General features: G+C 44.8%; 1 protein-coding gene across 2 annotated transcripts; it reads left to right on the top strand.

The window, feature by feature from the left end:
* Positions 1 to 1,079: 1,079 nt before the first annotated feature.
* On the top strand, positions 1,080 to 13,024 carry LOC140358026 (ectonucleotide pyrophosphatase/phosphodiesterase family member 7-like). Of its 2 annotated transcripts, XM_072442664.1 has the most exons (6): positions 1,080 to 1,428; positions 3,308 to 3,453; positions 4,359 to 4,988; positions 11,627 to 11,864; positions 12,202 to 12,216; positions 12,901 to 13,018. In XM_072442664.1, the coding sequence occupies exons 1-6, from the start codon at positions 1,188 to 1,190 to the stop codon at positions 13,014 to 13,016; spliced, it is 1,386 nt and encodes a 461-aa protein (XP_072298765.1). In that variant the 5' UTR covers positions 1,080 to 1,187; the 3' UTR covers positions 13,017 to 13,018. The 2 variants fall into 2 exon arrangements, with proteins under 2 accessions (XP_072298765.1, XP_072298766.1); XM_072442665.1 differs by lacking the exon at positions 12,202 to 12,216 and having other exon boundaries at positions 12,901 to 13,024.
* The last annotated feature ends 258 nt before the right edge of the window (positions 13,025 to 13,282 follow it).

The raw sequence follows: 13,282 nt of genomic DNA on the forward strand, positions 1-13,282 counted from the left end.
AGGCATCCCCCGCTCAAGGTGAAAGCCATCCACGTGTCATTGCCCCCGTTTTCTTTTTCGCGGAGGAGCGGGGCCAGACAAACAAGAGACGGCGGCGACGTAACGGGATGAGCAGGAGGTAAAGACGAACGCAGGAATGTGAAGGTACCCTCCGCCGCTGTTGACCAATCACCACGCAAAGACGGTCGCACGGATAAACTCTCTGTCCGGTCGTCGAGCAGTCACCGCAGCAGCAGAACCGCCCGCCTCCTCGGCCTTTTCAACCTCCTCGGTCGCTCCAGCTCGTCTTAGTCGCCGCGAGCGCCAAGACGCCACAGCAGATATTTGTATCCGTCTTACTCCGCAGTGCATCACCAAATATCACTTTTGAAACACTGTACATTGTTCTGAGTTCAGTTTATCTGCATGTTTGAGGTTACGCACTGACATTCTTCTTCTCCTCGACATTCGGCAAACGTACGAGCACTTGATAAAATGTGTTTCTTTGCTGGGTTTTGGTTATATTTCATTCCTGTTCTTTTCTGTCCGATCACGTTTTCATTCGAGTGACGACCAGACCCTCCCAATGACGCGGCCAGCCCGAGGCACACTTGTGCAAAATCCCCGCGTCTCCTCAGCGTCTCTGGCAGGACGGATTATTGATTATCATATTAATTGCTCAGAAAAACAGATATTTTTTAGACAATATTTGAGAGGGATGAAACTTTCTGTGGACACAAAAGATCGTGAGAAACAAGAGTGTCGGGACTTCTTTTGAGTCCTGAAACCTCCTCTGACGAGTGTTCGATGACCAAACGAGACAACTCCAAAAAGACTAACAACATCTCCGAAACAGGTGGAGTAGAAATGTTACGTAGTGCAGCTTTAAGTAAGCACCTGATGTGAAAAGCGTCTAGATAATCAACAGTAAATCATAGTGAAGTCTCCCAAACGAACTATTGTATCACTTCTGTCTCTACCAAAGTTTATCGTTGTGTCTTTGTCTTTCCTTATTGAAGTGTGAAGTATTTACTGTTAAGAGCTGAACGCTGACAGGATTTCTACCTCACAGTGTCATAAAAGCTTGTAATACCAAAGCCAATCAGATAAGATAAACAAGCAAAACTTTGCTCCGAGTCGTCAGAAGGATCAAGCAGTCAAAGAGGAAAGATCTCAACAACAAACCGGAGCAGAATCTGGTTCTGAAAATGCACGTTCCCGTTCTTTTGTGTCTGGTCTGGGGCTCCGTCGCGGCGTTGGCGTTGCCGTTGGTGACCAAGCCGAGGCAGAAGCTGTTGCTGGTTTCGTTCGACGGATTTCGGTGGGATTACGACCGCAACGTGGACACCCCGAACCTGGACCAGATGGCCAGGGACGGAGTGAAGGCCCAGTACGTGACGCCGCCGTACCTGACCATTACCAGCCCCACCCACTTCACTCTGCTCACAGGTGAGACGCTCGAAACGCTCCCGGTCCCCATTGTAGCTCAGGGAAAGGTCTCAGAGCAGCTCAACGGGAGGATTCTCCAGGTTTGTGGAGAGAAGCAGCACATGTGTCGAGTTTGGTGTTGAGACAGGACGTTCTTCTGCTGCTTTCGGTGTAAAAAGTCCGTATCTCGACTTCAGTGGCTGGTTCTTTGTGCTTCACGTGAAGAGCTCGTTCCACACGCTCCGACACAAGCTGCACTTGTGTCCAGTTGGTGAACATCTCAAGATATCGTGTTAAAACTGTGTCAGCCAGGGAAGAACAACAGCAGCAAACTCTGGCTTTAGCTGCAGGAACGACAATCGCACGGTTGTCGTGTCTTTGCTCAGTGTTGAATGTGAATGTTGTGCGTGCGATTGTGTGATCTATAGTCCAGGTAAATACTGTATAATGGAGCACAATCGAGTGTAGAGTGAAGGAATGCTAAGATGTGAAGTGTACTTGACTGTCCACAAAGCTCTGATGAACTCCCAGAAGACAAAGCTGTACTTTATGAACATACCCTCGATTCAAAACCTTTTCAGGTGTATATTCTAAATTTACAAAAAAGTAATAGTTTCAAGCCAACATCAGATGTTCATTTGAACATAGCTGAAAAAATTATCATGAATAATCCATTTGAACTTCGAACCGCAGGAACAGAATACTACAACACAAACATTTGACAAGTGAAAGTAACCGAATATGTAAGAAACACAAACGTTTAAATCATGGGTTAAAATGATCAAGCTTAGACTATTCATCCAGTATTTTAGTAATTTAGTGTGGTATTTAGTGTGCTTAAATGACAAGAGAATGCAAAATTCCTCTGCAGGATTAATCTAAAGGAGGTTTAATGTGCTAAAAGGTAAAGATCAGCAGCTTTAAATAACAGATTTATCATTTAATTCTGTTGAAATGTCAAAAACATTCTTACATTTGGACAAAAATAACTAGTAATGTGTTTTCACTGCCTTACTTCCCCAGCTCTGCCCTCAGATAAAACCATGGAAACCACCGCCAGAACCAAGACAATTAAAATTTTTGAGTCTGAACATTTTCAATATAAAAAGATTAGAAAAAGAAAAAAATCTTCTGTTTTTGACTCAGAAATTAAACTTGCTTGAAATTAAATTCCTCTAATCTCCAGAGTTCAGGGTAAAACCTTGTCCAGAATGGTCTGTCGAGTTAATCAGGATTTCAGCAAAGTCGCGGTGGAACCAAAACGGGCTCGACGCGGCGGGGAAGGTCAAAACGCAGTTTTTGTGGCGAGAGCGAAATTAGACATAAAACAAGAGCGAAAGTTTGTTAGAACGAGCAAGTTTCATGTTCGTGCCACGACTTAAAGGTTGCATTGTCATCGGCCTCTATAGTATATCCAATAGTATGGCTTTAATACTAATCTACCTCCATGGATACAAGCGGGTGATGTAAACAGGCCCAGTCACAGGTCAGATCTGTGGAGATGTGCAGCTGTTCACAACAACAATGTCAATATTTTCAGGTAAAACAACCACAGATAAAAATCCAAGATACGTTTAATTACCAAAACAAACCGGGCCGTCCGAGCAAACGAATCCCTATTCTAAGTAAACCAGATTTAAGTTATAAACAGTGATTGTCGGTGGCTGGAGACTGTGGTTCTCAGAGTGAAAAGATCATTCCACTTTGAGATTTAGAATGTAGAAAGATGTAGAAACGGCTAAAGACAAAAACAAAAGCTAAAGATGTCCCAGGCTGCATTCACTCGTTTCACACTCGTCTTGGTTTGTTCTGTTTTAATCCATTTCCAGCCCTGGTTTCTTTCGGTGTTTAAATGTCAAAATGTGGTATGGCCCCGGTGAACACTTGCTCTGTTGCTCAGGTCTGTACGTGGAGAACCATGGGGTGATTCACAACATGTGGTTCAACGTCAGCACCACCGAGAAGCTGCCGTACTATCAGACCCAGTTCAAGAATGAGTGGTGGGACAACGGCTCGCTGCCCATCTGGATCACGGCGCAGAGACAGGTACAGCAGGACTTAGAAGACATGTCTAAATGTCTCTTTTGACCCTGTTCTCACTCTGTTCCTCATCACAAACTCGGCTGGTTTTTAGCTTCATTCACAGTTTGATAAAGTCCTCTCCCTCCGAGCCGCAGAAACACTCCATAACTGACCTTTTCTCCATCTGAGGATCTTATGCTGATTTTAACTCCACAAATAATCTCCAGACTCGTTCTGAGCACTCTCGTCTAAATCACGATCAGGACAATTGTGTGCTGGGACCAGGAAGTGAGAGGCCAGTTTGAAATGCACTGAAATGTTTATCTTAAAATTTCCCATGCAGCTGGAGGTCATTGATACCTTTGTAGTCACACTCATTCCTCACAAAACGAACGTCTTAGCCTTGACTCTTGAGCCGCTCGGGTTTTCTGTGCGGAGTTTGCCCGCGGCTTCGGTTTCCCCCAAATCGACCTAAAAATGACTAGTAAAATCCTCTGATCAAGGTCCTAACCATCGGGAGATGGGTCTCATGGCTCCTGACAGGTCGCCTCAGCGGCATCGAAGGTCGGGTCAGATGCAGAGGGCGATAAAGCACCTTAAAACCTGATGTTCCCCTGGGAGATACCAGAGAACGATGACTACACTTAAAATGGCATGAGCAGAACGTAAACACTGCCAGACAATACTTCGAGAGTACCAAAAACATTTGTACGTTAGAGTATTCTGGCATTCTGAGTCGCTGTCCTTCCACCATCAACATCTGACCATCCAACACCTTCTTCCAAAATAAATGCTCCACTTTGTATTCAAAGTTCATTCACTTTCAGGGGAAGTCAAATCATTTTCCTGTTTCCTGTTTCTTATTGCACCACTTGAGCCACTCCGATCAGCGGCTGAATAGCTTTAAATACTTTTTTTTGTTGTTCCAGGGTCTCAAAGCCGGCTCTTTGCATTTCCCCGGCACCGCGTCCAGCTACGACGGAGAAACAGCTTCAATCCAAGAGGTGGAGCCGCTTCTGTACAACTACAAAAACGAGACGGCCTGGCGCGAGAACACGGACAAGATCATGGGCTGGTTCAGGGATCAAGACTTGGATTTCGTCTCCTTGTATTTCGGAGAACCGGACGGTACGGGACATCGCTACGGCCCGAACTCGCCCGAAATCCAAGAGATGGTGAAGCAGGTCGATCGCACGGTCGGATACATGCGGCAAACGGCCAAAGATTACGGTTTGGACGACCGGTTGAACATCATCGTGACGGCGGATCATGGGATGAGCGACGTCTACCGCAACGGGCTCGTCGAAGAGATCACGCTGTCCAAAGTCCCCGGGTTTTCCTTTAAAGATCTGTCGTTTTATTTGTTGGATTATGGTCCTAGTGGGATGCTCCTGCCCAAAGCGGGGAAGCTGGAGACGGTCTACAACGCCCTCAAAGGGGCGCATCCACATCTGCACGTTTATAAGAAAGAAGAGCTCCCGGAACGGATGCACTTCACCAAGAGCCAGCGCATATTACCCATCATCCTCTGGGCGGATCCCGGGTACGTCATCAACGGGGTGAGTGGAACCACAGGTGATTAGACAATGTCGGTGTAGTCCCTCATTCGTCCAGGAGTTTTCCATTGTAGAAAAAGGTTCAGTTGTAGTCATCAGGACAATAAGCGGTTATTGACAATGACTCTTGGATGAGAGTCGAAACGTCTAGCTTTTTCTAAACTGAGTCAAGATGACTACAACTGAACCTTTTTCTACAATGTTATTAGACAATTTAAATGTTTTTAGGTCAAAATTACAGGGCCAAATGAAGACCTTTTGCCTTAACTGATTCGGTGGGGTCTTGGAAATGTGTTAGCAACATTTAGTTTATATGAGGCGTGGACTGAGCTCGACTTTTGGGAGTGAATGTAGCTTTAGCCTTGTTTCTAGGGCAATTTAGTCATAACCTGGCCAGCCCTTTAAATTCACAAACTCCATCTGAATCCGTCTGGCGCCACCTGCTGTCGGTTTCGGGTGGAAGTCAAAGGGTCGAACTTAAACAGACGCGGTGACGCAGATTTATTTTAGGTGATTTACAGACCAAAAAATGCCCAAAGAAGCGCTTTATGCATTTGTGGACATGAAAGACTTCTGTGCTTTTCTCTGAACAGAGAACAAGAGTTTTATTTCTCTTTTCTCAAATACTCGTCATGGCGTCAAGCCTTTTCCCGACGAGTTACGACAAGAGACTTTCCAGATTAATAAATGTGTAGAGCTCAAATCAGAGCGATAAACTTAGATTAATCAGTCGATGGTGTTTTATTACTTGGGTAAATTGCTTTATTGGGATTATAAGAGTTTATGTGGAGCAGCAGAAAGGTGAGGGCAAGAGCGAGTTATTTAAGGATTAAAATTAAGGATTTTTAACTCACAAATGCAGTTTACTAGTATTTTTGAGTTTTAGTCTTGTGAGTGGAGTAGGATCAGAAACACAGTCAGAGCAACGTAATGACTGATATAGAGCTGAGGTCTAAATGAAGCAGAGGGCGTGGCTTCAGGGACTGGTTAGAGCTCGGGTATGTACTGGATTGTATTTGAAGAAATTCTTGGTAAACCTGCTTGAAAAATGAACTGCATTAAATTGTTGGGGTTAGAAAGGTAAAAGCCAAAGAAAAAGCTCTCCAAACTTTAAGCAGCTCTATTGTTTTGTTTGGTTTGTCATATCCGGGCAGAAAAAATGCTGTGTAATTTAATTCAACACGGATTCTAAAGCAGAAACAAACTCTGGTCTCTGGTTAATTATAGACAAAATGAATATTGATAAAATGTAATTTTATTGACCATTTCATTTTCATTCATTTGACTCTTGATGTCATGCTCTTCCGCTTTGCTTAGGAACAGCATCTGCATTTAGCTAGATTCTAGATCCAATGATAATCTATTGAAATCAAACCATTTGTTGAATTCCGCCATCACCAACTTTTTAAGACTTTGTCCAGGGCATTAAACTGTAGCATCACCTGCAAACTAACATTAGAAGCTTTGTCAATATAATTTGTGTTCAACTGAAACAATGTTGGGCCCAAAACAGAACCTTGCAGAACACCACGCTCAATTCCACTCAAACAAAACTCAAATGAAGCTAAATAAAGACATGGAAACCTACTGTATCTCCATTAAGAAGAGAAATACAGGACAAAATGATCGGATTATATATGTTCCCGAGTCTAAAAAATCCTGAGAATATTAGATTTAAGCATTATAAGAGTTTAAGTAACACTCTCCTTGTCTGGTTAAAGGCCCGTCCTTCACCCTTTCATACGGCGCACAGACACAAGACGACCATAAAGATTTAACGCCCGATACAAACGGCTCAATGACGATAAACGGACATGAACTAATCAACCGCTAATCCAGTCAGACAGAAAAGAAGTGTGCAAAGGTAAAAAACACAATATTGTTTAGCACCACAAACACAGGGCACATTTGAGAAGGAATTTTTTAAATGTGTTGGCCATAAACAGAACCGCACTATGTTGACCACTAGGGGGAACACTGCTGCTTTTTTTTTTACCCGCACCGCCATTTTCCGTTCCCGTCCCACACTTTTAAGATAATTTTCTGTGTTTTGCTTTCAATTCTATTAAATCTGAGGCTTTTTGTGTGAGTGAATGTTGTGTTTTGTAAAATCATCCCCATCTTTTTCTCTCTACTTCTTCTGTCTTGTTCATTTTATCTGTATATTAATGTGTATTGTACGTGTTGTCCCCCCCTGTCTGTAAATACCCCCCCCTTTTTTATTATGTTCAGCGTCTTTGGGTCACTGAAAAGCGCTATATAAATAAAAGTTAGTATTATTATTAAAATTATCTGTCAAAAGTCAATAAAGTGGTGAATAAATCCGCCAAAAAAAGAGAAATCTGCCTGAAAATGTCTTAAAGATGTGTTGAGAGCTAGAAAGAGTTATTTAAACACCTTTTTCCTCCTTTTTGTGGTTTTAAAATGAAGTTTCCCAGCTCCAAAAGTTAGAATTTAAATTGAAATGTCGGCATTTCTGGATTTTGAGTGAAAAAAGGCGCTCGACTCACAGTAAGAATGTCTCCCAAGGCACTTTTGAACGTTGAAAACACCTGCGACTGAATAAAGACTGTAACATCTCCATGAAGACGAGCAGTGTGTACGGTTTCTTTGCAGCGTTTGGGCGGTTTTTGAACGGTCACAGGGTTCAGAATAAGCGGTATCGCATCGCAAAATGCGAAGCAAGTGTTTGTATCGCACCTTTTGCGATACAAAAATGTGCGTTCAATTGTATAAACAAATCGCCTAAAAGTACTGATCACTCGTCAATTGATCGTCAACAACGGCATGACACATGTAGGACGCTGTGTTGACATGACGAGTCCCGCTGCTGTCTCAGATCGCGAGCCAGAAAGCGGGAGGAGCCACAGTGCGGTAAAGTTAGCGTCAGATTCACAGATTCGGACTTCCGAGGTCAATAGCTCCTAAACGCAAAAGTCTTTGCAGATCATTCACATCTAAAATACTCACATTTACACTGCCAAGTGACTACAACCTCGTTTTTAGTGAATTACACTGCTCCGAATGTGCAGCTCGAGCCGAGTACTTTGGGACCTTCATCAAATGTGCAGCCGGAGCCGAGAGTACTTAGGGACCGTCATCAAACAGAAAAACGAAAAATGGAAACGTTTTATAGCTGGAATGGAACGTCAAATAGCGCAATACAATTTTAATAACACAATAAATACACCATGATGGACGCCACAGCAACCTTTATTTTTCCATAAGAAGCTTAAGCTGTGAGTGTAAAGACAATGTAAATGAGACTCCTGCAAATAGTCATCTGATTGATGACGATATGGAAGAAAGTTGTAAATAAGACCATCCGTCTTTGTGTTAATTAATTTGTTTTAAGTTTTAACTTAAGTTAAGTTTTAACTTTAGTTTTCTGTTTTATTTTGAAAAAAGTTAACGGATTGTTTAGCAGCACTGCTATACAAGTGAAAATACTTAATCTGAGCCCTGGGTCAGGCTGCGGTCAGGCCCGGTCACCGTTATCCGGCTGATAATAATCGACTCGTTATCGTCCGTTATTATCAGCTCGTGGTGGAGATAAAAGGGGAAAGTGCAGTGCAGAGTTTCAGTCAAGTAAAATGGCCCCGGTTCAGATATAAACAGCTCCGAGGGTCAAAATGAGACCCCTATGTTTTATTATAAAGAGTTTTAACCTCCGCAAACCAGGAAGTCTTGACAAAAATCAACCTTATGAAAAGCGCTTATGAATCATCACGGTGAATACTTAGGATGTTGTTAATGCGTTAGGAAAGTAAAGAATACGTTTGGACAGCGGGAAACGGTTTTAAGTGACGTATGACAGGTCTTTCTATTTTTACTTTTTTTTTTTAGCAGGTATTTGTGGAGAAAACTTTTTTTTTTAAATGTAGAAAATGACCGGAAGTGACATCACACCAGGGACAGGAAGTGACATCACACCAGGGACAGGAAGTGACACTCATTCCAGTCAAAGTTTATGAAGAAGAACTTTATTGACTCTCTAAATAGGATTTCAACTATTATTTGTCAAATAAAAAAGGCCGTGGCTGCCCTAGCCCTAACCTTAACCCTGACCCTGACCCTGACCCTAACCCTAACCCTAACCCTAACCCTAACCCTAACCCTAACCCTAACCCTAATCCTAACCTTAACCTTAACCCGGCGCGGTCTAAAACGGTGCGGTCAAATAGCGCAGCAGTTTCAGGAGCCGCGGCACAAAATAGCATGGCAGTTTCGGCCGCGCGCCGCAGCTCTGTAGACACTCCCAATAAAAAAAAAACCTTAGACCTGTAGGGGGCGCTTAGTTCTGTTTTTTTAAAATATGTTTTGAAGAGAATAAAATCAGAAAAAGCCCCTTAAATATTAAAAGATGAGTGAAACTTTTGGAGCCACCTGATTGTCCTGTGTATTAGACTAAACGAGTCATATGGCCCAAGCTCTTATTTTCTATAAACTACTCTTAATAATACAGAATATTAATAACTATATGTACAGAGTCGTACTAAACGGTGTCTTTATAGGTAAAAACAGATATTAAACTCTGCATACCTCCCTTCTCCTTCCTGCTCATGTCTATATATAACTTTATAACCCAATTAAATCATTATTACACGAATAAAGACAAAGACTGCATCTACTGGAATATACGACTTATGTCTGTGTTTATCGTCCAATTATTACCAGCAAAGTCCCAGAGTAAATCCACCTCAGAGTTCACCTTAGAGTCCACACGTTCACCTCAGAGTCCACCTCAGAGTCCACACGTTCACCTCAGAGTCCACACGTTCACCTCAGAGTCCACACGTTCACCTCAGAGTCCACAAGTTCACCTCAGAGTCCACACGTTCACCTCAGAGTCCACCTCAGAGTCCACCTCAGAGTCCACCTCAGAGTCCACACGTTCACTTCAGAGTCCACACGTTCACCTCAGAGTCCACACGTTCACCTCAGAGTCCACACGTTCACCTCAGAGTCCACCTCAGAGTCCACCTCAGAGTCCACCTCAGAGTCCACACGTTCACTTCAGAGTCCACACGTTCACCTCAGAGTCCACACGATCACCTCAGAGTCCACAAGTTCACCTCAGAGTCCACACGTTCACCTCAGAGTCCACCTCAGAGTCCACCTCAGAGTCCACCTCAGAGTCCACACGTTCACCTCAGAGTCCACCTCAGAGTCCACACGTTCACCTCAGAGTCCACACGTTCACCTCAGAGTCCACCTCAGAGTCCACACGATCACCTCAGAGTCCACACGTTCACCTCAGAGTCCACCTCAGAGTCCACCTCAGAGTCCACCTCAGAGTCCACACGATCACCTCAGAGTCCACAAGTTCACCTCAGAGTCCACACGCTCACCTCAGAGTCCACCTCAGAGTCCACCTCAGAGTCCACCTCAGAGTCCACCTCAGAGTCCACAAACACACCTCAGAGTCCACATGTTCACCTCGGAGTCCACCTCAGAGTCCACAAACACACCTCAGAGTCCACCTCAGAGTCCACCTCAGAGTCCACAAACACACCTCAGAGTCCACATGTTCACCTCAGAGTCCACCTCAGAGTCCACAAACACACCTCAGAGTCCACATGTTCACCTCAGAGTCCACCTCAGAGTCCACCTCAGAGTCCACACGTTCACTTCAGAGTCCACACGTTCACCTCAGAGTCCACACGTTCACCTCAGAGTCCACACGTTCACCTCAGAGTCCACCTCAGAGTCCACCTCAGAGTCCACCTCAGAGTCCACACGTTCACTTCAGAGTCCACACGTTCACCTCAGAGTCCACACGATCACCTCAGAGTCCACAAGTTCACCTCAGAGTCCACACGTTCACCTCAGAGTCCACCTCAGAGTCCACCTCAGAGTCCACACGTTCACCTCAGAGTCCACCTCAGAGTCCACACGTTCACCTCAGAGTCCACACGTTCACCTCAGAGTCCACCTCAGAGTCCACACGATCACCTCAGAGTCCACACGTTCACCTCAGAGTCCACCTCAGAGTCCACCTCAGAGTCCACCTCAGAGTCCACACGATCACCTCAGAGTCCACAAGTTCACCTCAGAGTCCACACGCTCACCTCAGAGTCCACCTCAGAGTCCACCTCAGAGTCCACCTCAGAGTCCACCTCAGAGTCCACAAACACACCTCAGAGTCCACATGTTCACCTCGGAGTCCACCTCAGAGTCCACAAACACACCTCAGAGTCCACCTCAGAGTCCACCTCAGAGTCCACAAACACACCTCAGAGTCCACATGTTCACCTCAGAGTCCACCTCAGAGTCCACAAACACACCTCAGAGTCCACATGTTCACCTCAGAGTCCACCTCAGAGTCCACAAACACACCTCAGAGTCCACATGTTCACCTCAGAGTCCACACGTTCACCTCAGAGTCCACCTCAGAGTCCACCTCAGAGTCCACCTCAGAGATTGTGAGTTGTAACATTGGAGTTTGGGCCTCTGGGACGTGAGGCAGCAGGAAATGTGGCCTATGCACTGGTCTTTGGCTCCCTCTGGTGGTGGATTATGGGTAAAACAGTCTCCTGTAATGTTTTTGTATGATTAATATTCAAAAATAAAACCTGCACATGTATTTGTCACATAATTACCAGCCACACCAGCAGATGAAGTAACCATCTTCTTTGCAGTACTTCCCGGTGCAGTTCCACAAAGGAGAGCACGGCTTTGATAACGCAGGGATGGACATGAAGGCCTTCTTCAGAGCTGTGGGACCGGCCTTCGCCCAGAACCTGGAGGTGGGACCCTTCGAGACGGTCAACATCTACCCACTCATGTGCCACATCCTGGGGATACGAGCAGAGAAGAACGACGGGGCCCTGGAGGTCACCAGACACATGCTGAGGAGCCAAGGAGGAGGAGGGAAAGGTGAGGAGGAGGAGCTACAGGAGGAGGAGGGAAAGGTGAGGAGGAGGAGCTACAGGAGGAGGAGGGAAAGGTGAGGAGGAAGAGGGAAAGATGAGGAGGAGGAGCTTCAGGAGGAGGAGCGAAAGGTGAGGAGGAGGAGCTACAGGAGGAGGGAAAGGTGAGGAGGAGGAAAAGGTGAGGAGGAGGAGCTTCAGGAGGAGGAGGGAAAGGTGAGGAGGAGGAGGGAAAGGTAAGGAGGAGGAGGAAAGATGAGGAGGAGGAGCTTCAGGAGGAGGAGGGAAAGGTGAGGAGGGAAAGATGAGGAGGAGGAGCTTCAGGAGGAGGAGGGAAAGGTGAGGAGGAGGAGGGAAAGGTAAGGAGGAGGAGGAAAGATGAGGAGGAGGAGCTTCAGGAGGAGGAGGGAAAGGTGAGGAGGAGGAGGGAAAGATGAGGAGGAGGAGCTTCAGGAGGAGGAGGGAAAGGTGAGGAGGAGGAGGGAAAGATGAGGAGGAGGAGCTTCAGGAGGAGGAGGGAAAGGTGAGGAGGAAGAGCTTTAGGAGGAGCTTCTGGAGGAGGAGGAGCTTCAGGAGGAAGAGGAGCTTCCAAGAGGAGTTTGAGGAAACACAAGGATCAAAAACACTGACTTAAGGAGTTATAAAAGTAGTTGTAGCAGTATTTATCATCAGTACATTACTATTACTATATACGTTAATACTTCAATAATGATATTTATTAATTTACATAATATTGATAATTGAAAACACACTTTGAATATTCAACAGTGATGTATTACAGTTATATATTTCAGAAAAGTTGAGAAGCAGAAAAGTCCCAGAATGCCTCTTTAAGTATCACACATTTTAATTCATCTGTCATTACAAAACTACAGTAGTGTTAGAAAGATCGTTAAAAATATATTGGCAATTTTAGAACATTTGTTTTCTTCATGTTCCTTCATTAAAATATTCCAAGCCCTTTGGCGCCATCATGTGGTCCGTCACTGTAACGACTGCTCTCTAAACAGTGGGATTCACTCGCAGACGTCGCTCTTTTACAGGACTAAACGTGTTGCCGAGCGTCTTCCTGGGTTTAGCGGCCGTCGCTGGCTTTCTGCTCCTCGTTTTTGTGGCGTTGATGACGAGCGCGATTCTGAAGAGGCAAAAAACGAGGTAAACGTCGCACCAAACACACCGAACACATCGTAAACACCAAACACATCGAACACACGACTCTACGCTCCCTCAAAGAAAAAGAGACACAGAAACTTTGCAGATCAATGTAAAGATGAGAAGGAACAACCAGAGAAAAGAGTTTCAAATAAAGTCAGATAAATAGAGCTTAATTATTCAAAATTATTCTCCATTTAAACACTGCGTCAAAGTTTTCATTATTCACAGGGAAATTGGAACCGCTGGAGAAACTGTGGTTGTCAGGACGAC

This window comes from Eucyclogobius newberryi, unplaced genomic scaffold, assembly GCF_026437365.1.
Source record: "Eucyclogobius newberryi isolate DKJ021-1_F unplaced genomic scaffold, fEucNew1.0.hap1 SCAF_13, whole genome shotgun sequence".
Lineage (NCBI taxonomy): Eukaryota > Metazoa > Chordata > Actinopteri > Gobiiformes > Gobiidae > Eucyclogobius > Eucyclogobius newberryi.

What these genes read in the sequence shown, in the direction of transcription:
- LOC140358026 (XM_072442664.1), top strand. Translation starts at nt 1,188, where the DNA reads ATGCACGTTCCCGTTCTTTTGTGTCTGGTCTGGGGCTCCGTCGCGGCG. An exon ending in CCACTTCACTCTGCTCACAG is followed by an intron (nt 1,429 to 3,307) that starts GTGAGACGCTCG and finishes TCTGTTGCTCAG; the next exon opens with GTCTGTACGTGGAGAACCAT. An exon ending in CCGGGTACGTCATCAACGGG is followed by an intron (nt 4,989 to 11,626) that starts GTGAGTGGAACC and finishes TCTTCTTTGCAG; the next exon opens with TACTTCCCGGTGCAGTTCCA.